The sequence below is a fragment of the Toxotes jaculatrix genome, chromosome 5 (assembly GCF_017976425.1).
Source record: "Toxotes jaculatrix isolate fToxJac2 chromosome 5, fToxJac2.pri, whole genome shotgun sequence".
Classification (NCBI taxonomy): Eukaryota; Metazoa; Chordata; class Actinopteri; family Toxotidae; genus Toxotes; species Toxotes jaculatrix.
Window position 1 is genome coordinate 1612696 of NC_054398.1, and position 27297 is coordinate 1639992.

At 43.1% G+C, this 27297-nt stretch overlaps 1 protein-coding gene across 3 annotated transcripts; it reads left to right on the top strand.

Annotated features, from left to right (window-relative positions):
• LOC121182430 (anoctamin-1-like) lies at window positions 1–27187 on the top strand. 3 transcript variants are annotated; one of them, XM_041038924.1, is made up of 25 exons: window positions 1–309; window positions 5664–6059; window positions 11644–11742; window positions 12062–12213; window positions 13032–13086; window positions 13494–13542; window positions 14173–14228; window positions 14446–14487; window positions 15080–15144; window positions 16591–16725; window positions 17730–17890; window positions 18343–18425; window positions 19335–19346; window positions 21204–21278; window positions 21955–22023; window positions 22115–22316; window positions 22466–22577; window positions 22707–22764; window positions 22944–23044; window positions 23371–23513; window positions 24120–24272; window positions 24458–24510; window positions 24685–24869; window positions 25080–25185; window positions 26165–27187. In XM_041038924.1, the coding sequence occupies exons 1-25, from the start codon at window positions 205–207 to the stop codon at window positions 26444–26446; spliced, it is 2949 nt and encodes a 982-aa protein (XP_040894858.1). In that variant the 5' UTR covers window positions 1–204; the 3' UTR covers window positions 26447–27187. The 3 variants fall into 3 exon arrangements, with proteins under 3 accessions (XP_040894858.1, XP_040894860.1, XP_040894859.1); XM_041038926.1 differs by lacking the exon at window positions 24458–24510 and having other exon boundaries at window positions 24710–24869; XM_041038925.1 differs by lacking the exon at window positions 19335–19346.
• Window positions 27188–27297: the final 110 nt, after the last annotated feature.

Below are 27297 nucleotides of genomic sequence, written 5' to 3' on the forward strand. Positions count from 1 at the left end.
GCCACGGAAGAGTGGCAAGTCAGAAGAAAATAAGAGGAGAGGCAGGGGAGGGGCCCCTTGCACCAAACACTGTCATATAACGAGACGTTTCAAACGGGAGACACAGACGCAGAGAGAGGAAGAGCACAAACTGGACTATTCCGCCTGCAAGCAACTCTTCACCACATCAGTTGACCTCTGCTTTCAAACTGCCGGGCCTGGACAATGACAGAGGAAGCCGAGGTGGACGTCAACGTGCCTCCGGCCTCCGGGTCTGAGCAACAGGCTCCACATTTTCTACGAGATGTCATCTTCCACGGCAAGTTTAAGGTGAGCGTCCCCACGCGAGACACGCAGAGCACACGGAGACTGACAGCTGCTCAGGTAGAGATGTACGCAGAGAGGACTGTCCACAGATAGTTGATGAAGTTGAATGTACGTACATCATTTTCAGCTGAGAGCCAAACAATCCGTTTGACGTCAGTTTCGAACCTCTTTAACCTCACTCACCTTCTGCTGTGTCAAAATAAAACACTGACGTTCGGCCATAAACCCACCAAACTTTATGTGGAACTGTAGTGCAGATCTGACAGGCTGATGTTTGGGGAAATACGAGTAAAATGATGCACACGACACAACTATAATGGTCTTGTCCATATAGGATTCCCACTGCCTTCTTATTCACAAAGAGTTGTAAACATGAGGTCATTTAATACCTGATTCCCTGGACAGTGTTGATGATCTGGCACCCTGCAACATCACCGCTACCTCAGTCCACGAGGAAGGTGAAGGTACTGACAGCAGAACTCACAAAATGATATTTGATATTTTGAATGAAAATGATTTTTTTTTTTTTTTTTTTTTTTTACATCTTTGTCCACATTGGCTCAGAAGTTGGGACTGAGAGTTCGTCCTTTTTATTTGTTCTTCTGTGGTTAAGAGAAATTGCCTGGTGACTTGCTTGACATTAGATGATAGTGCGCAGCATTAAAATGAGTCACTATTTTTGGCACACTTGAATCACAGATATCATTTGAGTTGCTAAATATCTGACTGTGGTGCCTGGTATTTGCAGAGGAACGTTCTCCAGTTCTGCAGGTGTGACTGTCTCCACGCTCAGTGTCCTGTGACCTTAGTGCTGAGCCTGACAGCTGACAGATGTTTTCTGGTGGCTAATTTTAAATAACACTGCTGTGTTCACTTCCAAACATGTGATATACATGTGGAATGGGTTCAGTAGCACACTGTAGCCCACCTGCCAGGCTGAGGGCGCTGTTTATCCAGGCCTGTCACCTCACTGCCTAATTATCCACCCATCCAGAAACTTGATCAGCGTCAGGGTTGTCTGAAAAGTTGGCACTGAATGTTTTGTCGGATTCAAAATCTTATTGATTGATGAAATTATTACTGATAGTTACTGTTTGTGTTCAGACATTTAACATTTTAATTTCTGAGAACTTTGTCCTGAATGTAACTCAGGCGTCAGAGCTGCTCTCAGGACCATGGCCATGCAGTGAGGGTGAGACCAGTGTTTAACGGATATCCAAGTGATTTGTTATTGCACTTTCACATAGTTGGGTTACTCCCATGAGATTAAAATTAAACAATGGCAAAAATCAAGGCAGCAGAGGCTGATATATCCTGGCTAGTATTGGTCAAAGTCTGAAAATGCTCGATCCCACACTTCTTACAATGCCAAGTACAGCGGCTGGACTGTTTTTGGACTGTTTCACAATCATTAACAGCCAATGGGAGCACTCCTTTCAGAGAGGAGGGGCTTGTCCCCAAGATTTTCAGAACTTACCTGGTTGTCCTACAGTCTCGCTGATTTGTTTCCAGGCCCTCTGCTTTTTTTTTGTCCGGTCTCTGTAAATTACAGAAATTGATTAGTAGTATTCACAGCTATTCACGTCTTTAACCTGGCTGTGTATAAAATCGCGCAGCGGGAAAAATTCGCTCTTGATTAAATGCCTTTGACAAACTGAAAAAATGGCCGGAGCCAACTAACCTTTACACCGTATTCTTAATTAAAACGATGCAAATGCTAGAGGTGCAGATGCAAAACTTTTAAGTTGATGACTTTAAGATAGTAATATGATAATGATTAGAAGTTAAACTGGGGGATTGATTTTGAAGGGGAGTAATTAGCTCGATCATTTCTTTTGAGGAAGAGTTGTCACTCTGTTTCTTTAATACGTCCACTGGCTGATGTGAACACATGAACCACTCCACAGCAAAGTTTTGTTTTGGCTGTTATGAGATTACCCTCAGTTATCTACTGTGATGTCTGTAAGTTTAAGCTGCTGTGAGAATCTTTTCTGCATTGGTCTTTGCTCTGCAGGGTCTGTTAGGGTGAGAGCTTCGGTAATTCAAGGATTTTGCCAACAGCAAACTGGATCCAACATGGAACCAACTATCGCAACCCTACCCACGAGTAGTAAGCTGATCTCCAAGTGTAAAATGGGTGGAGTTCCCCTTCAGATATTGGTGCATGCTCTCTGTGTAGTTTGATCCGTAGACCTTTCCTCAGATCTGCAGCCAGACGTTATAAAGAGACTTCATAAGGAGAAGTACTGTAAAAAGCTCAGGTCGTGGCACAGCTCATAATTCACTCACTATTTATGTCTCATACAGAATTTACCCAGAAGTGCCGTAGTGGGCATAGCAGCTGCAATCCTTGCTCCTGCTGAATCCGAATTCTCATTCACCACATCTGGGTAATGTCCAAAATTCCTGAAATACGGAGGAAATTCAGAAGTCATAGTTCTCCCCACCAGGACTGAGACTCAGGAAAATTGGGCACTGTGCCAGACATGTATTGCACAGCTGCTTTCACACACACAACAAACCAGCCAGCAACTGACAGCCTGCTGCACGGCTGCATCTGGAGTCCTGGCATGGACGTCAGAACTCAGACACACACTCAGACACTGAAGTAACATTTGATGAAGCTGCAGCTTCTGTCTGCAGAAGAGTAGAAATAAGAAATCAACTGACAAGATGTGATTTGAAACACTGATAACAGGATTAATATGAATTAACTGCACAAAGAGCCACAGAGATCCCACTGCGGTTGTAACGGTTTCAGGTTTGGTGTTTAATGGGCCACAGTGCTAATTTTACAGCTCAGTCCCTTAGGAATCATGTCCATTTCAGACCATTTGCACTTCACGATTTACATCCAGTGCCATCGTTCACTGCCAGTTCATCATGTCCATGAGGGGCTTTAAGTGGACTTGAGTCCAGTTGGAGGGTTGACATCAACAGACAGGCCAGTGAGTAGCTGTATTAAGGCAGAGCAGGAGCCTGTACCATGACATAGTCAGGTTCTCTTGGAGCTACCTGACTTCCCATCAGCTTTTCTATATTGTTTTTCACTGTTTGATTAGCGCTCCTTAAATTGTGTTGCACTCTCTTTTTCTGCAGTGCTGAAGAATTAGTGTCACCAGTTGTTTATCCTGACAAACCAACTCCAACACCCAAGATGGAGAGATGCATTCATTTCTGCTTTCCTTTCAGTGGAATTCCTCGACATTCAGTTAAAGTGTGAACAGAAACTTCCCTGTTCACTGTCCTGGATTACCTGTATCATGGAGCTGGTTATCACCTGGCTCTGCTCACTCTGGATTCTAGCTGTGATTCCAGCCATGAGCTTAATCGTATGAAAGATGCAGAAGTGATACTGTCAGAACCATGGATGAAACACTTAATATGAATATGAGATGAAGTGATAGCCACAGGTAATGTCAATTATAAAGACAACAGAAAGGAATACACAACAAGGAAATGTAAACGCGTATTAAAGTCAAGTTTAGGCACTGTACTTCTTTACTATAGAGCCAGATTTTACTTGCTCTATAGCTGCTTTACCAGTAGTAATAGTAGACATTTGAAGTATATCATGGAGGCGACTCTCATCTTGTCATCTTGGTCATCAGTCCAATTAGCTGAGCATCCTTTTGGCCCCTCATGTGGGGAAATTTGAACTCTGACACAGGGATCTGCTGGTGCTGACTTCAGGGACTATCATCACTTTGTATTTCAGTCAGCTCCAAATGCATCCGCTCCCTGTTTCCACATCAACAGAGAAAGAGTTTGAAAACAAGTTCATGTCCCTCTCGATGGCAGCAAAATCTTGAAAGCGCTGGTTAAATTCTGAGATCAGCGATGTGAGCACGGTCACGTAGTTCCCCGTTTTAAAAGGAATGTTGCTGTTTTGGAAACTCAAGATAATTTCCTGCAGCGTTGGAGAGTGCGTGGTACAGATTTGTCTTTCAAGCTGAAGATTCAAAACACAAGCCCATCTTTCCACTCTGCTCACACGTCATGGCCGGAGTACCATCAGTTGTTAACTCGACAATTTCTGACATCATTACTGGCATTTGACACAACTTCAAATATAACCTTTAACCTTGTCTTGCCAATGAGGCTTTGAAGCCACTGTGTCAGGAATCACACTCGTTCACTGCCCAGTCTTTTCTTTCTTGGTGCTGTTAGCGTGTCCATGACTCTTCGGTATAGAAATAACAAGCAAGCAACTAACACATATAGTGATAGTGACACCTACTGTTCACGAAAGGAAGTGCATGCTAATATAGTCAGCGGGCCAAATATAATTTTAAATTCAAAATGAAGGTATCAGGCCACATGTGTAGTTTGGACAATGATAGCATACAGTGTATTTCACCAAAAACATTTACATTTCATATTTCACGCCTGTGTTATTGGGACAGAACATTTATGGATTTTACTGTAGAATATTGCACAATATTACACTGCAGAACCTCTATAACTGAACAAACATTTTATAGACTAACTTTAACAACATTCTTAGACTGGTACTTCAGACTTTGGACGCCATTCCCCATCTCTTTCTCCTCTCATTTCCTGTCATCTCTCTCCTTTCAACCCCAACAAGGACATAAAGTGATAAACAAAGTGTCACTGTTATATGTATTATGTTATATGTGGCTCTAATATTACATGTTGCTCCAATGCTTAGGCCTCAGATTTGAATTACTGCTATAATTTCACCAGATGTCACTGTGCACAAGTTCAACGCCCCAAAGCTTCAGATCTTTTTTTTCTGCACAAACAGGAAGAAAGCCCCAAAGCTTCCCACGGTTTGGTTCTTAGGGTCCACTCACACGTACGGACTCAAAAAGCTGGGACAGTGACAGCTGTTATTCATTGTGAATGAGATCTGGCCATGCCCTCTGAGCCTTTATGCAAATATCCTCTGATGCAACCCAGTCACAACCCATCTTGATTCCAGCTGGAACAGAAGCACAGGCTTGTTTACTACTTGGCTTCACTATGCCAACTTTAAACTTTTTTAACTTACTGAGACGTAAAAAAAAAAAAAAAAGAAAAACATAATGTGGAAACATTGCTGGTTTGTCTGGCAGCAACAGAGTCGCCATAAAACAACTGTCCAGTCAGAGCTGTGTCTCTGAATCACATAACATACCTCCAGCACAGATTCATGAGGGGCCAGACACTGTCAGCTACTCTGTATGTGTGAGTGCAGCTGAACGCTGAAACTGCACTAACCAGCTGTGGTGCTAAATCATCTTCTAAGTCAGGTGGAGAGATTTACTTTGTTAGAAGACATTCTGAGGACATGCTGTGTCCTGCATCCTAACCCCCACCCTCTCTGTTTGTCCCCATTTGCACACTGTCAGCTGCTGAAGGCTCTAACCCCAGAGGAAAACACCAACTGCCAGCACGGCCTCTACTTCCAGGACGGTCAGCGGCGCGCTGACTACGTCCTCACCTACCCCGTGAAGAAGCCGAGTGGGGGCCGCTCCGGGCGACAGTCGGCACACCTGCTGACTGAAAATGCCGTCGCCCGCAGCCTCCGACGTGGGCCCCAGAGCCGCGACGAACATCTTCGACATCACCAAGCGCAAAGGCCGAGAGACTCGTCGTCCCTGCCGTCGTCGCCGCCGGTGGCCGACGTGGAGATGGGCTGTCCGGGGGAGACCCTCAACGGCCACGAGGATCACAAGGCGTTCAGGAGGGAGGAGTTTGAGGGCAAACTGAGAGACATGGGTCTGGAGCTAGAGAAAGACGAAGACGTGAGTTTACATCTTTATCCACTTATTCTTTCCATAAACACTCCACCTAAAGTCCATCTCTAATAGTCCCTGTAATCTACCTTACTGACATGTTTCTGTATCCTGTTTGTAATTCAGTAACACAATGCAGTAAAGTAGGAAACACTATGCTGAAGAGCCAAATGATTACAGTAGTTATCACAATCACTACTGATTTTTTTGTACCACAACCGTTTTAGTGTTATTTAGGCTTAAAATTATTACATAAATTAGGGCGTGGTTACGTTGAGTGACAGCCCCATAGACAGGCACTGGCAGTTAGCTCTTTGCTAAAGCATCGGCTGGGCTAGGCGGCTACATCCAGAGGCGTCCGGCTACCTCCAGCGGCTGACAGGAACTGCAGTGTCCGTGTTTGTTTGCCAATGTTCGGATAGGTTTCTGTGACAGTATGGCTTGTTGTAGTGTAGACTGTACTAACCGACCGTCGAAGGAGTCTGTGTTGCAGTTTTTTCGGTAAGTAAATTTCTCACTATTTTACCTGGATGTTTGCACTAATTAGCATGTATTAGCATATTTTGCCGCTAGCTTATGACTTATTTAGCCGATTTCTGGTCGCTGCTGATACAGATAGAGGACCGGAGCAGCTAATGTTAGGAACGCTGTTGCGGTGTGTTCCGTGCTCTCAGAGTCCGTTTATTGTGTGAATACTAGGCTACAATTTTATTTCGTCTAATTTTTCTGTTTAAAAAGTCCGACATTGCATGGACAGAGCAGCTCCGTCAGTAAGCGGCTGCTGTTGTTTGTGTGCTGCTGTAACTGTAAGTGGATAGTGGATGGAGGCAGCGGTGAAAGCCGGTAAATACTAAATATTGCTCCGAGCTAAGTGGGCGGGTTCTCGGACGGCTGATCCTTAGAGTAACCGCCTCTCCGCCAAATAAGGAAAGTACACTCCCACTAAAATCCAAGATGGCGCAGCTCCAATGCCCATGGTTTGGTCACAAAACCGACTCCCCGAAACCAATGGGTGACGTCACGGGTGCTACGTCCATGTCTTATACAGTCTATGAGACACACACACACATACACTATCACTGCTTTTTGGCTTGTGAACATTTTAATTATATGGTTATAGGCAGGTTATGAGATTGTGTTGTAACAGTGCATCAGTCTCTGTTCAGCTGAGGACCGACACACCATTAAACTTTATACACACACTCTTCCTGCTGTCAGATTACAGCTATTGTGAGCAGACGCACACTTGACAAACAGACCTGAGCTGATCAGAACCAAAGCTGCAAGTTGGTCCACCTCCAATAATCTGACAAACTCCAGAACATCTGTGTTATCTTTCACACGAGCGATCAGTATTTGGGAATATTTTTATTAAGCTTTTGTCTTGGACCAGTGGCGTCTGCGTAACAACTTAAACTGTAACACACACACACAGATGAAAACAGGGTCCACTTCCTCCTCGTTCTTCTGTTACAGACTTGTTTGAAATGTTGCATAGCTGTCACATGTTAGCTGAGGTCATTTTTCACATATAACAGACGTGTCCCCCTTTACAGAACGTTGATATGATGGTGACAGCTCAGGAGCATGAGGATATGCTGCTTTATTTATTTATTTTACGAAGCTTTGCACTTGTAAATATTTAAAGAGCCGCTGCAAATGATGTCTCCTCTCTAACTGCTAAAAAGATTGAAACACCTTATGGGTTAATAACTCCAGGATATGAAACTCTTCTTTTTCAGGCCAGACATCAAATACTGTTATTAAATGATCTGTTATAAACTAATGTGGCAGTCCGTCAGCCACAGAATAAAGATTTAAAGCAGAGAGCAGCAGACACCTTTCATGTTCAACCATACTGGGCCAAGATGTGATAGCTCGTAATTTACACTCACAGTTTTAAAGTTGGAAATGCTGTAAACTCATTCCTCTTACTGATTTGAGCCTCTGCAAGAATGTTTTCCTCGGCCTGGCTGTTTTTCTGTTTCTGTTAACTCTTTAAAAATCTCCTTATAGAAAGATTTATTCATGTACATTAGAATAAGAAGATAAACTCGGTATGAAGAACTTCTGGAAGAATGTTGGAGGAAGGCGACCCATTTCTAATGATCCAGTGTAAATGTGGGGATATGAGCTTCATGTCAGTAGTCATAGAACTTAATAGAATCTTTGTCTGTACAAATTTCCATAATGAATCTTCCAGTTGATGCTGTAACCTGGTGGGTCAGTGTTTTCCCAGGCTTTTCCTCGTGTTTGTAAAATGAGTGCAGAGGTGGAGTTATTAAACGAACCGTCGCTGATGTAGAGAAAAGACTGAATTCACTCTGTAGTGAACGTATGTTATGTAGCCTGGCCTCGACTGAAGTCGTCTTCACCTGTAAACAGCACGCTCAGACCAGCCCGGACTGTGGCTTTGTTTATATTTAACTATATGAAGCTCCTGAATGTCTTCAACAATTTAGCAGGCAGCCAGTTTCTATAAAACTATTTGCAGGGTTGCAGCTTAGATATATCCTCGTATCAGCCGCGTAAAAGTGTAAAGTGATATTCTGCCTATGTATAAGATGTCCTAATGCCAGCATATAAATAGAAAATAAGACTCTCTACAGCAGCGACTTGAAATGGCTGACCTGAGGCTGCTAAGGTCCTGATTCCTGTTTTTCTGAATCTGGTCGTGTGGGCCAATGCAAACTACTATATGTATGTGTGTGTGCGTGTGTGTGTGTGTACACCAAAGTTTTTGATGATGACCAGTGGTGGTAGAACAAATTAGAGTAATACTGGAGAGAAGTTGAATATATTATTATTTGGAGGAATACAGGATCGGTCAGTGAAAACAGGATTCAGACACAAATCTAAAGTCTAAATAACAGTTGCATTCACGTCTGGGTGTGACCGGCACATGTTTACGGTCTTGTTGACCACAGGAGTTGGCACCAATTAGGCACAGCTCAGTGAAATGTATACGACCCTCGTAATATTCTGCCAGTGGCAGATTAAACAGACAGCCGATGTAATCCCAGTGCTACCCAGTGCAAACACTGGACTAATTAATACATTTAAATTCTGCAGTTCACTTCCTCCTGTGCACATTTCCGTCTTTAAAGAGAGAACTGAGTGTTGGAAGATGTAATTGATTCATTAGGGTATGCAGACTGTGCTGGCTGTGTGTAAAGTTAGCAGGATTCTGTAGCAGGTACAGGGAGAGGAAAAAAAACACTGTGGCTTTGGAAGAAATCCCCTTGATTTGTTTAAGTCAGGAAGCTGAAGCCTCATATTAGCCTCAGTGTTTGAGTACACGAAACCATGGCTGTGTATTTTTTGTCCCCCATCACTTTCATTAAAAGAGCATTAGGAAAGGATCATTCAGTGACCAGTATGAACACAGGGAGAGATCACAGCAAACCACACCGGTTTAGTTTGGCTTGCTGTCCTTTGTTTGGAGACAGATTTGAGAAATTGTGAACTTATTGTTTAAACTCTGTGAGCCAGGCGTCGCCCCGGCTGCCAGCATTACGTTGGCCCTGATGAGTTAATATTCTCTACATCACCTAAATATTAATATATATCATCCTTAATGTGTCGTCGGTGGTGAGTAGAAGTGAGTGAGTGCTCTTCCCTACTGGGTCTTCATCAGACTGTTTACATGTTTGCAGAATTAAAAGTCCCTGGTCTGAGAAGCACCTGACTCAGTTGTGTTTTGCAGAAAGTTGTGTAGACAACACCTTTACACTGAGCGGTGTTTGTCTCCTCACGTCCGTGTGGAGGATCTGATGTCTTTTTTTGAAGATGCTACCTATAGAGGTGATTTGCTGACAGATGTAAATACTGTTTGAAATCCCCTGGTCGTCATGGAGCCTGGGACAGTCTCAAAGAGCTTCACTACATTTGATTGTTTGGAAAATGAAAGCAATTAAAAAACAGTGAGAAGCACTGTAGCTCAGTCGTTTTATTTCAAGCCCTGTATGAAGGATTCCTGCTTGGACAGAACTGGTAGTTTAATAGTTTAGCTGTAACCTGTGGCAGCAGCTCTCTGACAGTTGGGTATTTTCATGACCTTGAAATTGGCTCTGCCCGTCTGTGTGGTATTCTGGTGCCAGCAAAGGTGCAAACAGGTGGGAGGCTCATTCACGTTAGTGCTGGGAGGCTCGAGTGTTATCTTCCCTCAGAGGAGTGCAGGGCACACTGTGCTGGTGTCAAGTGGAGGTAAAACACTAAGCTTCCTTCCTTCCTTATTATCCTCCCAAAATCTGTCGATTTCATAATTTATCTAAAGCTGATGAATTATGAAATCAACAAGTGTTTTTACTTAAGTCTGATGCAGCACATCTCTCCGAAGTCCACTGCCAGCAGGAATTAGTATCAACAGACTAACAGGTTAACAGGCACTGAGTCTACAGTTACTCTGGTACATGAACGAACCTGACCAGCCCCAAACTTCCCAAGCACTCTCTCTCTCTCTTCGGAATTCTTTGGCAACGACAAGTGTAAAGTGTTCGGTCTTGGACACACAGAATTTGCGGTCATCTCTGAGCACACTTCCTGTTTTGGTTCATACTGTATGTGTGCAGCAGTGCAAAGTGCATGAGAACATGTGTCATTTACATGTGATTCAGATTTGAAGTATTATTCCATTACTGCTGCCCCTTTGCTCCAAGTATTTAGTTTGGTCTTGTTGATAAAATCACTCGACTGGTAGCAGAGTGACGTTCACTGGCAACAGACGCGGTTCTCAGGCTTCTCTCAGTGCAGAGCCTGAGACACATTTTTCCCCCAGAATACCCACAACTCCCTCTGAGCAGCCTGACTTCAGACACACTATATATCCTACTGAGGTAAAACAACACCTGAACCTTCCAGCACTCATTTGAATGAAACTCCCACCTGTTTGTGCCTCTCCTCCATCCATGTGCTCTGAGCTGGGATCCAGAATCCCACACAGCTGGGCAAAGCAAAGTTCACGGTCAGGAGAGCAGCCAACCACATGGCTGGGATGATGCTTGTGCTGGTTATGGCACGTCCACTAAAATGGGGGCCCTTAGACTTTGCACTGAGAGTTGATGTCTCAGAACCACGTCTGTTTCTGGCACAAAAATCACTCTGCTTCCACTGAACGAAATATTTACAGCAAATAAAGGCAGAAACTCCCCCAGATCTGTGCCTCCACACAGGCCTGTGCTGCCGGTTGTTCCTTTGACCCCGGAGCTTGGTTTTTGCTCTGATATGTATAATCATGAGACCTTGTATAAACAGATGTGTTCCTTTACAAATCAAGTCAAATCAGGTGAATTTACTGCAGCTAAAAGGCTAAATTTCAATTGTCATAGGAAAGTGTCTGAATACTTATGTCAGTTGTGATGTTTCAGTTTTCATTTTTTTAATAAATCTGCAAAATTTTTGTTTTGGGTTTTGTCATTTTGTGAAAAAAATGATTAAATAATTTTAGCAGAAATCATAACGTGAAATGTGAAGGGATCTGAATTCTTTCTGTCTAAAATGTGTGACTACATATGTTTTTCATCAAAACGTGTGAGTTGTACAGAGCTGATCTGTGTACGTCGTGTGTGTGTGTGTGTGTGTGTGTGTCTCTCAGGCCAAGATTCCAGGCGTGGGCTTCGTGAAGATTCATGCTCCCTGGAACGTTCTCTGTCGAGAGGCTGAGTTCATGAAGCTGAAGATGCCCACGAAGAAGGTAAGATACTCTCTTCCCTCTCTTTCTGTCCTCTGTGTGTACAGTTGTACAGAGTGGTTATCTGAGTTAGCGTAGCCTTTCTGTCAGCTCCAACCAGTCTGACCTCTGACCTCTCACATCAGCAAGGTGTTTCCATCCTCAGAGCTGCTGCTTCACTGGACGGTTTTTGTTTGAGTCAGTGAGATCACACGTTTTCCTCCTGACCTGTATCTGCAGAGTTTATACATGGTTGGATAACAGTATGAGTAGGCAAGTGTACAGGTGTTTCTGTGTGTGTGTGTGTGTGTGTGTGCTTGTGTGTGTTTGTGGGGATTTGTAGGTGTATGAAGTCAAGCAGCTGAGCGGTGTTATGGAGAAGATCAACTCTCTGGTCAGTAAAGCTCTGGAGCCTCTCCACCCGCATGTCGAGGAACATCAACCCAAGAACATCAAACATCTGTCACACACTTTCTCCAGGGAAAAACAACACCTGTAAGTACACCGTGTACCGTTTTTACACTCTGATGGTGGAGCTGGAGGGGGCAGGGAGGTGGTCAGGCTGTGACTGGGAGGAGGTGCACTTGTTAACAGGACAAACTGTTAAAATGAATGAAATGAACCCTGTTAGGCAGACCGGTGGTAGCGCTTGTTAAATCTTAGGTTTCCATGGTAACTAAGGCCTGACTTGTTTAATCCTCCTTAATGAAACTAAATTTTCTCTGATGATTTACTCCACTGAGCTTTTGCTTTAGCTGGTGTTTTTCTGGCTCAGGTCATGAACACTAAACAGATGGAAAAGATGTGTTACTGCTCAGTGTGAAGAAATTGTGGTCTCATTAAAGGTCAAGTTTTCTTTTTATATCCTTGGATTATGATGTTATGAAAGTTTGACAGAAGAAGGTTTCATTAAATAGAACCAGGTGATGTTCAGGTTGGAAATGTGATGGTTTTACCTTCTCAAATTCAAAGCAAATTTTTAACTCTCAGATAGAAACCAGGAGCCATGATGGGCGGAGTTTGGTTGTCAGGGAGATCCAGCTCACCTGGTCTGGCTGCACTATACTATCTGGTGGCAGTCAGCCAGTCTCCCTCCCTCTGACTTCCAGCGTATTTGGTTTTGTTGTATAGTGTCTGTCTGTGCGTTGATCTCCATTTTAGTTCTGTAGAATAAACAGATTTTTTGGTTACAGCTCGTGTGGTTTTTCCTTTTTTTTTTTTCCTCTGGAGAAACGGGACAGTTTGTTATTGTCTACACAAAACAACAAACTGTAACAAGTGTTGTGTGTGTCTTTGTGTGTGTGAATTAACAGGTTTGACCTCTCAGACAAAGACTACTTCTTTGACAGCAAAACCAGGAGCTCCATAGTAAGTCCACCTCAGCTCGTCTCTGATGTGTCCAGTAAGCCAAAGGATTATTGTTCGTCCTGTTCATGGTTCATGTCTCTGTCATGTATTACACTGACTGTGACTCAACCAATACATACAGTGTGTTACACTAGTATTGTACAGTGGTTTTACTCAGATACTGTCTGTATGCGTTTACAGTGTTTTTGTAAAATATCAGGTCATGAACTGTTTTGGCTCAAACTGAACACAAAACAAAACAGAAGGAAATCAGGTTCAGGTCGTTGTTGCCTTTTGAAGATTAGAGCTGAACCATAGTTTTATTATAAAGTTGACTTTTAAAAATCACACTTGAATATTTTCTGTAATTATTTGCTTCAACAGTACAGTGAATTAAACTCACTTCATGTTTTTTTGTTCCCGTTCAGGTTTTTGAAATACTAAAAAGAACAAAATGTAAGGCCAAGTACAGCATGGGTAAGTCTGGATCTCTGTCTCTCACTGCTCACTACATGCACACGATGAGACGGAGTCTTACAAATGTCTTTCAGGTATTAAAAATCAGACTAAAACTGAACTGAATGAACTGGGTTTATCTGTCCTCTGCTTTGAAATGCAGGATCCCATTAACTCCATCACTCTGTCTGATTGTTATTGTTGTTGTCAGTAACGATGATAATCATTCTGAATGTTACCACCAGGTCTGAGAGCATCCATCTACACATTCATTGTTTTGAGTGCAACTACATTTATTTTTCTTTTTGAAGTAGTTTAGATTGATGATATGCATTCAGCATTCTGTTGTGTCATTGTCATTGTTATTATCATCCTCTTTCAAGGGTCAATGGTTCAAAGGTCACTGATGAATATATAACTAAGTGAATTTGTGTACAGATGTGTGACACATATTAACACGTGTGTGTGTTGCACTGAGCTGCACTTTATTACTTTACTTACTTTGTGTTTATATTTTCATAAGTGTTCTTTTATAAGTATTTGTGTTATTTATATGTGTGCCTTTAAGCCGGGATTCTCTGCAAAATTTCGTTATGCTCGCATAATGACAATAAAGATTCTTGAATCTTGAATCTTGTTTTGTCTGGGCAGGAATCACCAGCCTGCTTGGTAACGGTGTCTACACAGCAGCTTACCCTCTCCATGATGTGAGTATCTCCAGTCCTGACACTGATCGATGGTCAGTGCCAGGATGGTGTTTGTGTGCTTGAGTTTTGTAGCTGTTGTAATCACTAGAAGATGTGGTGAAAAGATGCCAGCTGGTTTTTCTTAAACTGAGTCCGCCTCACACGATGAAATCCTGATCTGCCATCTCCAGCCGTCGTGCACAGTAACCAGCAGTGCTGTGTCTCTGTCCTCTTTCAGGGGGATATTAATGAGGAGAGTGCAGAGCCCAACGACAGAAAGGTGAGAAAGTTATTTCTAAACTTATGGAAGCAAGTGTTAAAGTTTACGCAGACCGAGGTTCACACCTGTGCGTGTGCGGAGCCCACGCTGAGATTCAAACTAGGACGGCGAAATAATCAGTCACCACTTCAGCTGTGACTGAGAACACAAGTCAGCTGAGTCTGTTTGAATATGCTGATCGTGTCATCAGTCTTAAAGCTAACTGTACGCTAATCTCCCTTTACCAAATGCCAGATGAACATAGTGACAGTTGGAGGAGAGCACAGTGGAAAACAGAGCTAAAAGGAGAGTGAGTCTTGGATTTACATTTGCCTGGTGACTCCAGATGAAAGCTCCATAACTGCTGGATGTGTAAATAAGCAACAAATTTGTGATCTCAGCGTAAAAGGTGATGATACGTTCGTGTTCACTGCTTGTTTCCACTGCCCCCAAGTGTCCACAGACATCAGCTGCTGCAGACTATAGTCCTGGTTCAGTGTCGTGTAAACAGGAAGGAGAACTCACCCCAACTTTAATCTGTCAGTAAAAGGCTGGAGGTGTGATTAAACTGTAAAAAGTAATGCAGCTAAATCCTGTTGACTGTCTTCTTCAGCTTTTGTATGAGGAGTGGGCAAACTACAGCGTCTTCTACAAGTACCAGCCTATCGGACTAGTACGGTGAGTACATATGTCCTCATATATAATTTCCTGCCAATCATCCTTATTTGGAAATAACTGATGATGAAGTATCATACGCTCTTTGATAACATGGCTGTAATTATATACCACAGTGTAATCCCTGATACTGCCAACAGATGGCAAACAATTTAAAAATACTCTAATCCTAAATTTAGTGGTTTAAAAGAAGAAGGTTAAAGCCACTTTGACTTTGTTACTGCAGTAAGGATTTTTGGGTGTGGAAATGTAGAACGTGCTCATTGCTCCTTTGAAAAAACATGCATTGAAAGTAACACTTTTCCAAAGTCAGCGGGTGGTGATGGATGCTGTGTGGAGGAAGATTTCACTCAGAAATGAATTAGATGAAAGAGATAAGCACATGTTGTCGCCCTTCCTCATTAAGGCCCCCTTCTTTTTTTTTTGGTTCATAAAATTAATGAAAAGACAAAGAACCTTTGTAAGTCAACATCACTGACTGATTATTGGTGATGTTACAGCTAAGTCAGTCAGAGGTGAACCATATAAACAATGAACAACACTCATGGGCACTGTTCGGCACTGCTCACTCACTTTTTCTGCCAAGATTTTATTCACTATAATATAATAATATAGAAATTGTAGGGCTAGTGTTATGTGCAAGGACAGTGCACAAATATTGTGCGCTGTCACGATGATCAGCTTAATGTTTTGTCATAATTCAACCTTATTGTCTGAATTAGCATATGCAACATTATGGTGACAGTTTAGGAGCAGACAGGCTGAATGAGATTTTACAGATGGAATTATTTCTGCAGTCTGAGCCTGAACTGTGCTCTCACTCGTTTCTGTGAAGTCTGTGCTGATTAAACAGTTACAGCACTGAGGTGTTCTAATTGGATCAGTAAGTGAATGTGTGATATAAACATTTTAGGCATTTACACGGTCAGGAAAGGTGATGTACGGTGCTGCCAGTTAGTCAAAGGGAATTCAGTCATATTCAGGGGTTGTAATACAGTGTGGTGTTGTTAGCTTATAGCAGCATGTGCCACATGGTCACCTGGATTTTGAAGATTGCAAAACTTTGTGCGTGAGCAGAGTAACATTATCAAAAACAAGTGTTCTTTGTTGAGGTTTTTAAAAAGCTTGAAATGTGATTTCAGCGTGACGCCCAGAGAGTTGTGTGGCACACTGCTGTGTAGTGTTTGTCGTCTGATAACCCTTTAAACATGTCATCTGAAGGGGACCTGGACTTCCCACACTGGATTTAATAGTCTCACCCGGACTTTAAACAACACATCCCACCAGCACAGCCTCTGCACTGGCCGCTGTTTTCATCTGAATCTGTTCACGTTTTCCTCTCTACACACAAATCAGTACCATTCAGAACATCCTGATACCAACACAGCAGATTTCCAGATTTCCATCTGAGTAATGGAAATGACTTGCATCTTTTCTTGTGTTGCACAGGAAGTATTTTGGTGAGAAGATTGGTCTGTACTTTGCCTGGCTGGGCCTGTATACCCAGATGCTGATTCCTGCCTCTGTAGTGGGGGTCATTGTCTTTCTGTATGGATGTGCGACAGTCGATGACAACATACCGAGGTAAACACACACACACACAGACTCAGAGACATAATGGTTAAACAGATTGTTTTTGATTTTAATTGTAATATATATCCATTAGAAGACACTGGGTTGATTACTATTCCTTTTTTCTTTAATATATATGTATTATGAAATCTCACTGAAAGCTTTATTGGCTCTCTGTCCCGTCAGAGAAGACCAGTTCTGTAACGAGCAGAGCTGATGCAGGAGTCTCCAGATACCTCCACGCTGTGCAGATGGAGGTTGTTGATAGAATTGATAGAAGTGTTTTGAAAGGTTTGATCATCCCCTGTGTGGTGAGACAGAGGAGAGGGTGGGCAGCCCGGGGAGGCAGAGGTGCTCACCCCTCAGATTTCATCTGTTACTCTGATACTTCAAGCAGGAAGAGCAGCTTCTATATAAGACGTCATTAAGGGGAACCGCTGCACCTCTTGCTGAATGTGTTAACTCTGTGTGTAAACCACAGACATTAGATGGATGCTGGTCTCACTTTTGTAAGGACGTTAAATCAGTGTAACCCTCTAAAGGATTAAATGACTCTTAAGTAAATTAGATGTCCGGGCTCAATAATGGACAAAAGAGGTTACTAATGTAAACTTTAACAGTGTCAGAGTTAAACAAAATCAAAGTGGATGAGGAAATGAATAAAGAAAAAGAGGAAGAACAGATTCAGAGAGGGGGCAGACAAAGGCAAAGGTTTGATGAATGAGCTGAGAAGCTGGGGCCTCTCCTCCTTCCTCTACCTGCTTCTCGTCATCCTCAGGATATTATGACACATGCTGCCGGCACATGTTTGCACGCGGCGCAGACACACGCCACACACGCTCAGTAGAAGTGTTAATATCTGAGCGTCACCGTGGCACACAGCCACCCTGTAAGACGAACCAGACCCCCTGTCTGTCTGCCTGTCTGCCTGTCTGCCTGTCTGTCCGTCCGTCCGCTCGCGTTCATCAGTGCACACAGAAACTGACGTATGTGTGTGTCTGTGTCCTCACTCCCAGCATGGAGATCTGCCAGCCAAGGAACAACATCACCATGTGTCCTCTGTGTGACAGAGTGTGCAGCTACTGGAAGCTGAGCACTGCCTGTGGAACCGCTCGGGCCAGTCACCTGTTTGACAACCCGGCCACCGTTTTCTTCTCTATATTCATGGCTCTGTGGGGTGAGTGAGCGCGCAGTGTCCACGTTGTCAGGTCTAAACTCTGGGGTCGTCTTAAACTGAGCTGTACCGTCACTCAGACAGTAGTAGACAGAAGCAGGCTTCTTATTGGTCGTACTGGAGCAGCTGATGTGGCAGCTGGTGAACGATTTTACAAAGTAAGTCGGTGTAACTTCTGCTGTCTCACAGTCTGGTTTCAGAGGTACAGTACATATCACAGTCACCTTCAGTCAGTTTAAAAACTGTGTGTAGTCATCACCCATCTCCCCCAGCCATCTTTTTATTTACCTAACTCACTGGTCTTCACCCATAGCACATAAATATGTACCTGCTGTACTTGCATCTACCAGTCTCCCCTGTCCACTGCACCTGGACACCCAACTGTCAGTATTTATAGTTGAATCAAATTCATTCAGCTGCTGCGTGTTTGTCTGATCTTTCTCTCTGGTTCAAAGCCGCCATGTTCATGGAGCACTGGAAGAGGAGGCAGATGAGGCTGAACTATGAATGGGACCTGACTGGGTTTGAAGATGAGGAGGTGAGTGGAGCAGAAATCCTCAGTGTCGATGTAAATGTACCTGCCAGGTTTATAGGAAATATATCAGGACTGACATGAACTCTCACATTAATCCTTTATTCTTTTAGTCATTTCTTTATAGTAATTGCTCTTTTCAGTAATCATGGTGAGATTGCAGCACCCCTGCAGTGTAACGTATCCTGACTCTGCTTCAGCCTCATAATATCCAACATGCTGGGCTCGTTTCTGCCACCAGGTGTTGCACAGTCTCTTTCTTATCACTGCAGCTTATTAATTGTCTTGTTATATTTCCTACAGGGATTGTGTCAGAATAATAATCCTAATATTTTACACAGGGTTTCAGACATTTAGTCAGATGTCTTAAACATGGTCTGATCAGCACAAGAGTCACTTGTGCTGATTAATAGTAAAAAAAAAAAATCTGTATTCTGCAAAACAGATGAACTGCAGTCTCTGAGAAGATGCACCATTATCACAGTGGAGTCTAATACTTTTAAGTGCTGTCACTGTTGGTTAGATCTGAAGCAGGAAGTGTGTGTGTGAATAGTTGTTTACAATAGACTGTCAGAGGAATAATTCCCAGCGTGTCTGCTGGCCTGACTGCTCGTCTGGATGCAGCAAAAACATATATTCTTTCATATGAAATGTAAAACTGTCACTATGAGTAATCACGCTGTGATCACACACTGTCACACACTTATAGTTGGAAAGTCTGTGGTGTGGATTTGAACCTGAATAGTATAAAATAAAGTATTGTCAAAAAATTATTCAGTTGCTCTTCAGCACAGTAAAAACATGTTATGAATGATGATAATAATCTGAGGTTATCCTGGTTGTTTTTACTAACACTGACACCCCACCTCCCCACCCCCCCCCTTGTTTCTGTCTCTCTGGGTTTATTTTTCACAGGAAGCTCTCAAGGTTTGGAAAAATCCTTATTACCAGCTAAAGTTCTCTCTCTTTCCTCTTTGTAGCCTTTGTGCTGCTGCTGCCTCCCTCTGATCGCAGCACATCACATAAACCTCTTTTTCTGTAAACGCTATTTGCAAACATAGTCTTTGTTCTTCTTATGTGGTGCACAGCACACTGGGACTGTCACAAAGAAACAGCAGACAAACTACAACCAATGCATGTGATCATGATTCGAGGCTCAGTATGAAGAACACACACGATGTGAAGCCCAAACAATCTGAAGAACTGATTCAGAATCTACCCTTGCGATCACACCTGGGTTGTAGGTAATGCTTGAATTATCTCTTCAAGACATGTCTCCTGTGAATTGTCTCAGTAGCTCAGTGGTTTTTAAGTCTGGCTGAGAGATGAGAACAAAGGGCCTCATGTTTGCTTCATATCAATATTTCTTTGCTAATGTAATCACTGCTGCTTCTCTGTGTAACGGTCAGTGAGTGGAGCCTGGGATGGATGCAGGACAATCACCAAATTACATCTGTTCATGTAAAGTGGAAAAAAGAAAATAAGAAACCCTGCAGCACATGGACATTGATAAATTGCACAGTTACTTATGGGGAACAGTGGAAGTCAAGATAAGATCAACATGACAATGATTCAGAGCAGACCTCAAAACACACCCCCCCCCCCCCTCCCCCGGACCGGAACATCATTTAAAATCTGTGGGAAGATCTTAAACATCCTGTGAGAGAAATATCTCAGAGCATGAAGTGATCTGCAGGAAGAGAGGGTGAAAACTCCTGCCACAGAAAGTGTGTGCAACCTGCGATGTGTTGATGAAGTTCATGAAATAAGAGGCAACAGCGTTTTACTGTACTGCTCTTTATTCAGAGGTGACCAAACCTTTGCCTACAACTGTGCATTTCTGTCCAATGCAACAACACCAACTACAAAAAGAGAAAATCATTTGTACTTACTGTCAGAGATTGTTCAAACATGTTGCTGTTTACAGTTTTATTCAGTTTCATAACATAATTCATCTCATAAAAATCCCACTCCCAGGTTCCATCAGCAGCTGGGACTGTTTCCTGACCTTTCACCTCAAGCTTTTTTTCCTCTGTTCACTTTTACTCCAGCTGTTCTCTTCACTGTCTTACACACAGTTTCTTTTAAAATCTATTGGATGTTCAGACACCTCCAGTGGTTCAGGTGGTGAGTATAGCTGTTGTGCTTCTTAATGTGTCTTCTTGTGTCCTGCATCCCTGAAGCTGCCACCTGTTAGGGGTAGGAGGGTTTGCTGCTGGAGTGTGTGGGAAGGTGAACTGAGCTCTACCTTGTGACTCACCTGAGTTTTGGGGGAGAGACACTGAATATAAGCAGACTACAGAACTGTTTGCTACAGAGCTCTACAGGCAGCTTCGGTCTGAATCGTGAGAATGAATAATAATGAATCAGGGAAACGATGGAGGTGGAGCTAAGATTCAGAGAAACAGCCGCCTTAGGAGCTGATCATGACACAGTGATTGTAGAAAGACCCAAAGTACCTGATGACCCTAAGGTCATTGCAGTTCATCACATGTACCTAACAAAGGTCATGTTTACAAAAACTTTCTAAACAAACAGTATCAACAGTGTGTGAGACAGGAACTTTAAAAAAGAAAAGTTATTGACCTACAGAGACAGCACTGTGAAACTGCACTGACAGCAAACATTTTCTTCCAAGTTACATCACATCCATGTTGTGTGATAAGTGTATTTTATTTCAATGCCTCATTAAGCAGCTCTGGGACAGACTGGCACACACATGCATCTGGTAATCCCACTTTAATGTAACTGCTTTTTTACGTGTTTCACTGTCATCTGTCACAGGACCATCCCAGGGCCGAGTACGAATTCAGGGTTATGCAGAAGTCTCTGAGCAAAGACCAGAAATCACAGCACAAGGTAACTATATGGTAGGCTCTGCATATTTGCATCTCTCAAGTTGTGTGTTACAGGTTCATTCATATGACATTGTATACATTATTTTTAGCATGTGCTTTAAATCTTTTAGTTTGAGCACAAGGATTATCTCTGTCTGTGTCTCTGTGTCTCTGTCTGTCTGTGTCTCTGTGTCTCTGTCTGTCTGTGTCTCTGTGTCTCTGTGTCATTTACTTGCCTATGTGGTTGGACATATCTGATCAAATTTAATTTGCTATTTATATCTATAGATCAATACCCAGGGCAGATCCAGCCCGTCATGGCCTTATAAAGGCTAAACAGGTGTAGATGATGAATTCATTGACAACATTTCCAAGACAAAAAACAGGTTACAGGTGTGAATGTACTTGTCTTTGTCTCTGATCTTTTTCCCCGCGTCAGATTTCAGGAGACCATATGTAGCCTGTAGTTAGGACATTTAAAGCGTCTGTTCTGGTTTTGACTGAGTGCTGAATTAAGCTGTCCGTCAAAGTCTGGGGCACCAATCAGGGTTTTGATTTGCTGTAATCGTCCTTGCTCTGTTCAGCCCTTCACAGAAGACGACAGATGACTGTCTGCATTTACAACACTTACACAGTTACAGTTGCACCAAATGTGCTTGTTTCAGTTGAATGAATATGTTTTGATTTATTTATTTTAGGTGGAGAAGCTCACATACCAAGACCGCCTCCCTGCCTACATGACTAACCTTGTCATGATGCTGTTAATGGTAAGAAGGAGCTCATTGGAACGTTTATTTCTTTTCCCTCACAGTCGACGCGCACTTGTTTGTGATCCTCCAAACCTTTTCTCTTTGTCAGATTGGCGTTACCTTCGCCATCGTGTTCGGCGTGATCCTCTACCGGATCTCCACCAAAGCCGCTCTTCACATGAGCTCCAATCCCATCACACGGAACCACGTGCAGCTGACGGTCAAAACCACTGCGGCCATCATCAACCTGGTGGTCATCCTCATACTGGACGAGGTGTACGGAGCTGTGGCGCGGTGGCTCACTGTGTTAGGTAGGCCGGCTGTAAAACGGGCTCAGGTCACACATCTGTCATGACAGATGTTGGACAGTGGGACCGTTGGTGGCTGTGTGTCTGTGTGATGGAGAGTCTGAGCTCAGTAAGAACTGTTTGCCTGCTTTTCAATGAAAATTCACTTTCAGAGGTTCCAAAAACAGACAAGAGCTTTGAGGAGCGACTCATCTTCAAGACCTTCATTCTCAAGTTTTTCAACGCCTTCACCCCCATCATCTACATCGCCTTCTTCAGGGGAAGGTTAGTGACCTCGTTATGTTTTAAAGTGGAATCTCATACTGTTTCTGTCATTCTAACATGTCTTTAAATAATGGTCAGAAATGATGGGAATGTTTGAAGATACAGAACACTTTCTATTTTTCCCTGTAGACTGGTAGGCAGACCGGGCAGCTACCTGTACGTGTTTGAATCCTACAGGATGGAGGAGGTAAGGTTTACACTTCTACAGATTACCTGGAAGTAAATCCCACCACACTCCCACCGAGTGTTAAAGCTAAATACTGTCATCAATATTCGTACTGTTCCACAGCCTTCTACAGCCTCACATACATGTTGTCATTGTGCGTTAGGCCTGATTGTTAAAAGTGGATTTGGACGGTTTTACAGTGCGCTCATGGAGGCTGTCTGATGGAGCTGTGCATCCAGCTGAGTATCACCATGTTGGGAAAGCAGCTAATTCAGAACAACCTTTTTGAGATTGGAATACCGTAAGTACACGTTACTTTAAACTGGCTGTTTATTACATATTACACATCACATGGTCATGAAGTACACAAAGCTTGAAGGTTCAGACGCTTTATTCAGCTCTGTGGAAGAGCAGTTATATTTGAAAACATAATACATCTGCATCTGAAGTTCCTGACACACACATGATGTTTCGTACACTGAAACAGTCTGATTAGAGATTTTTAGTATTTCTAAAACCCTCCTTCCTCTGGTCTGAGATCTGATGTGTTCACATTTCTTGTATATCTGTGTGTGTGTGTGTGTGTGTATGGGCATGTGTGGGCGTGTGTGTGTGTTCGTTCCTCAGCAAGCTGAAGAAGCTGATTCGCTACATTCGGTCAAAGCAGGGTGCTTTCCAAGAAGAAGAGAGACAGAAGAAGCTGCGCAGATATGAAATCGACCACTTCCTGGAGCCATTTGCTGGATTAACACCTGAATATATGGAAATGAGTCAGTACCTACACACACACACACGTATATATAGTAACTTGTACATTGTCCAAAGTTATGAGGTCCTCAGGGCAGCATGTTAGCGTCTTTGTGCACGTGTCTGTGTCAGTGCTGTGGTACAGACTGCTGATTGTATTACAAAGTCAATTAAACAATGTAATTGTGGTCACAGTGAGAAATACAGTGAAGACACAGCAGGACCAGATCATGTGCAGCGTATCTGTCTCGTCCCCACAGCATGATGCTGCCACCACCAGGCCTCACTGTGGGAGTGGTGTTCTCACGGTGATGGACAGTGTTAGTGTTAGAGCCACAAACAAACATCAGTTTTAATTCTATAGAATCGCCTTATATTTCAACTCAGGCTACACATGATCTCACAGCAGACTCTGATAAATTCTACTTTAGATTCTAGTTTCTAGAACTCTCTGTCAGATCTCTCTAAGCTCTGTACTGGGAAAGACTGGTTTCCAGTACAATGCGCCTCACATTATAGTATACTGTGAGTGTATAGTATAGGTCTTTATCTGCATGATTGTAGGCTGGATTTAATGGCAGATGTGAGGCTGACAGGTGGTGTTAATAATTACCTCTCTCTGTGTCCAGTCATCCAGTTTGGCTTTGTGACGCTGTTCGTGGCGTCCTTCCCTCTGGCTCCGCTCTTTGCTCTGCTCAACAACATCATTGAAATACGACTTGATGCCAAGAAGTTTGTGACCGAGTTGCGAAGACCAGTGGCAGCGAGAGCCAAAGACATTGGTGGGTTACATTCGACACACACACACACACTGCTGGGTGTACTGCATGTGATAAGGGATACAGTGAGGTCTCGGTGAGATGCTGTTGTCCTGTTAACATGTTCCTTACAACCAATGAGCTGCAGGGAAGCATCTTCTCTCACTGTGGGAAAAAGAAATAGCTGATGCACATTGTTATATCTGCAGGTATATGGTACAACATACTGAGAGGGGTAGCCAAGGTGGCCGTCATCATTAATGTAAGTAATGCACTCACGTATGATCCTGCTTATATGTAGACACTCTGACTGTGTTGTGTCTCTAAGCTTTAGAGATCTCTAAGATTGTTTTGACGCTATGTTCTTTCACTCCCCACTAACTCCCATCTCTGTCTCTAACCTCTGATCCACCACCTCCCCAACCACCATTCCCAGGCATTTGTCATCTCCTTCACCTCAGACTTCATACCTCGGATGGTCTACCAGTACATGTACAGCCCAGATGGCTCCATGCATGGATTCGTCAACCATACACTGTCCTATTTTAATGTCAGCGACTTCCAGCCTGGCAAAGAAGCCATGGATCCGCTGCACCTTGGCTACCCCGTTGAGATTTGCAGGTGGGAAATCAATCTCAGTTCACAGCTGTCAGTTTCATGATAAAACCATGTTTAGCGTTTTAAATATTGAGAGCAAAAAGATATTCTCATATTTAACAGAACAAACTGTTCTGGGTCTCTCAGGTTTGATGGAGGCCTTCAGCAAAGTAACCCCATAACATAACGGAGCCTCCTCCATGTTTCAGTGTGGATGGTCTTCTTTTTCTAAAGGTACAAGGACTACAGAGAACCTCCTTGGTCAAGCACTCCATATGAGATCTCCAAGGAGTTCTGGGCGGTGCTGGCTGTCCGACTGGCCTTTGTCATTGTTTTCCAGGTTTGGTGAAACATTTATTACACACCTGATTGTACATTTTAATCTATGAGCTCAAAACACAACTGATCTGGATGTAGCTCTGTATCTCTGTGTATAATTATTACTAATGAATACATGATGTCGTGGTTTTTTATAATGAAATTTTATTCATATTTTTAATAATGTTATGTCCTTGGATCTAAAAAGGTTTAATACTGATGTTTTTAATATTGATGTCACCATCTGATTCTAACCTGTGCTGAGCTGCACTGGTGAGTAAGAGCAGCAAAGTCGTGCAGAGTTTGATGCTTTATCACATCAGTGAGCTGAGGGTGACTGACTGACACTCAGCTGTCCTCTGGTCCAGAACACACTCACACTGTAGCTGCACTTCCGTAGCTTCTCATAGCTCAGGTGGACTCATACACAGAGGGGTGTGTCCCTAAATGCAGCCTTTATTGTTCATTCATTTAGTTTTTAATTTCTTCTTATTAGTGATAAGAAGAAATCATGTTGAGGCATTAGAGTAAAAGTAAACATGTTGTTGTTTGTAACTCACTAACTACACTGCAAAAAATCTCACACCATCACTGTGCCAATGACTGAGGCTCAGAATTACATGCAGGTTCTATATGAGCTGTCGGTTTACGCTGTGATTTGGAGTGAATCAAACCCTGAAAGACGCTGTAATGTTTTTTTAATGAACTCACTTTAACTTGTTTTTAATTGGCTCTGTAGGGACGGTTATAATTCAAAGGAAGAGATGGTTCCTCAGTGTAAATGTTTGACTTAATTAGACGTACAGCTGTGAAAGTGTATTATTATTAGTGTCTTACCAGAGCAGTCTTTGTCATGTAGCTGTGCTGCTTCCTCAGACACCTGTACTTTTTACTGCATCTTAACTTCCTCTAATTTTAGTTATTTCATTTTTTTCCCTCTAACTTAAACTGAGAAAGCAAAGAAACCAAAGACACGATTCTCTTCCATTTGTCTCTGCCAGAACGTAGTGATGCTGATGAGCGACGTTGTGGACTGGCTGATTCCAGACATCCCTAAAGACATCAGCCTTCAGATCCACAAGGAGAAGATTCTGTTGGTCGACCTCTTCATGAAAGAAGAGCAAGGCAAGGTCCAGATCCTTGAGAGCAGGGCATCTACAGGGGGAAAGGAGAACTGCAGCCGGAGCAACAACAACAACAACAACAACAGCAGCAGCAGCAGCAGCAGCACCGCGGCTCATCCACGCTCCAGACTGCACAACAACAGCACCAAAAGCATCTGACGCTCCTGACGGTCTCTCAGTTCAGTCTTAGTTCGCGAGTCCGAGCTTGCTAGCAGCCTGCTTCCTCAGGCCAAACTAAACTCTGTGTTTTTGTTCTTGTTCAGAACATTCCAACAGCTGGGAGAGCAGCTGGCTGAGGAGGCGTGAGGAACGTCGGAGTGGGACCAAATGTGTCGCTGTGTGTGTGTGTGTGTGGAGAGCGGTGAAATCCGTACGGGCATACGCATTTGTGAATGTGTAGAATGATCTAAATGTGTACTCCCATGTGTCCTCGTGTCCAGGAAACGTGTATTCAGCTTCGCGCGTGTGTCGTGAGAAATCTTCAAATGCACACGCAGATTTGAGAACAGCGCTCGCTCGGATTTGCAAAGTGTACACAAACCTGTAAATGTGCATGAGATTTATACGTGTATGACAATCTGAAAACCTGTACTCAAAAAGACTCAAAGTGTGAAAGGCTTTTTATTGGTGGGTGAACAGAGGGGACGTTCACTAAACCTGTCGCCAGTTACTGTCGGGTACGCAGAGCTGAAGTCGTGACATCACATCCTGGCTCGGTCCAGCTCCACCAGCTTCTGGAACCAGCATCTCTTTGACTGGAGCGTGTTCCTGGGGTCCCGTGTTCTCAGATTCATCCGAGGGGTCGGCTCCTCTGTCGACCTGTGATGTTTGGCCCAGGAAGAGAAATGGTGTTTGTCAAAGGCTGCTAAACATATAAATACTGAATACACAATGATATTAGATGGGTTTTCTTCTGTTTGTTCTTTTTTTTTATTACCACCATATACAAATATATGAAGTAATCCACACCGCATTGTTTTGAGGAGGGCTCTGGTTGTGATTCTGTAGCT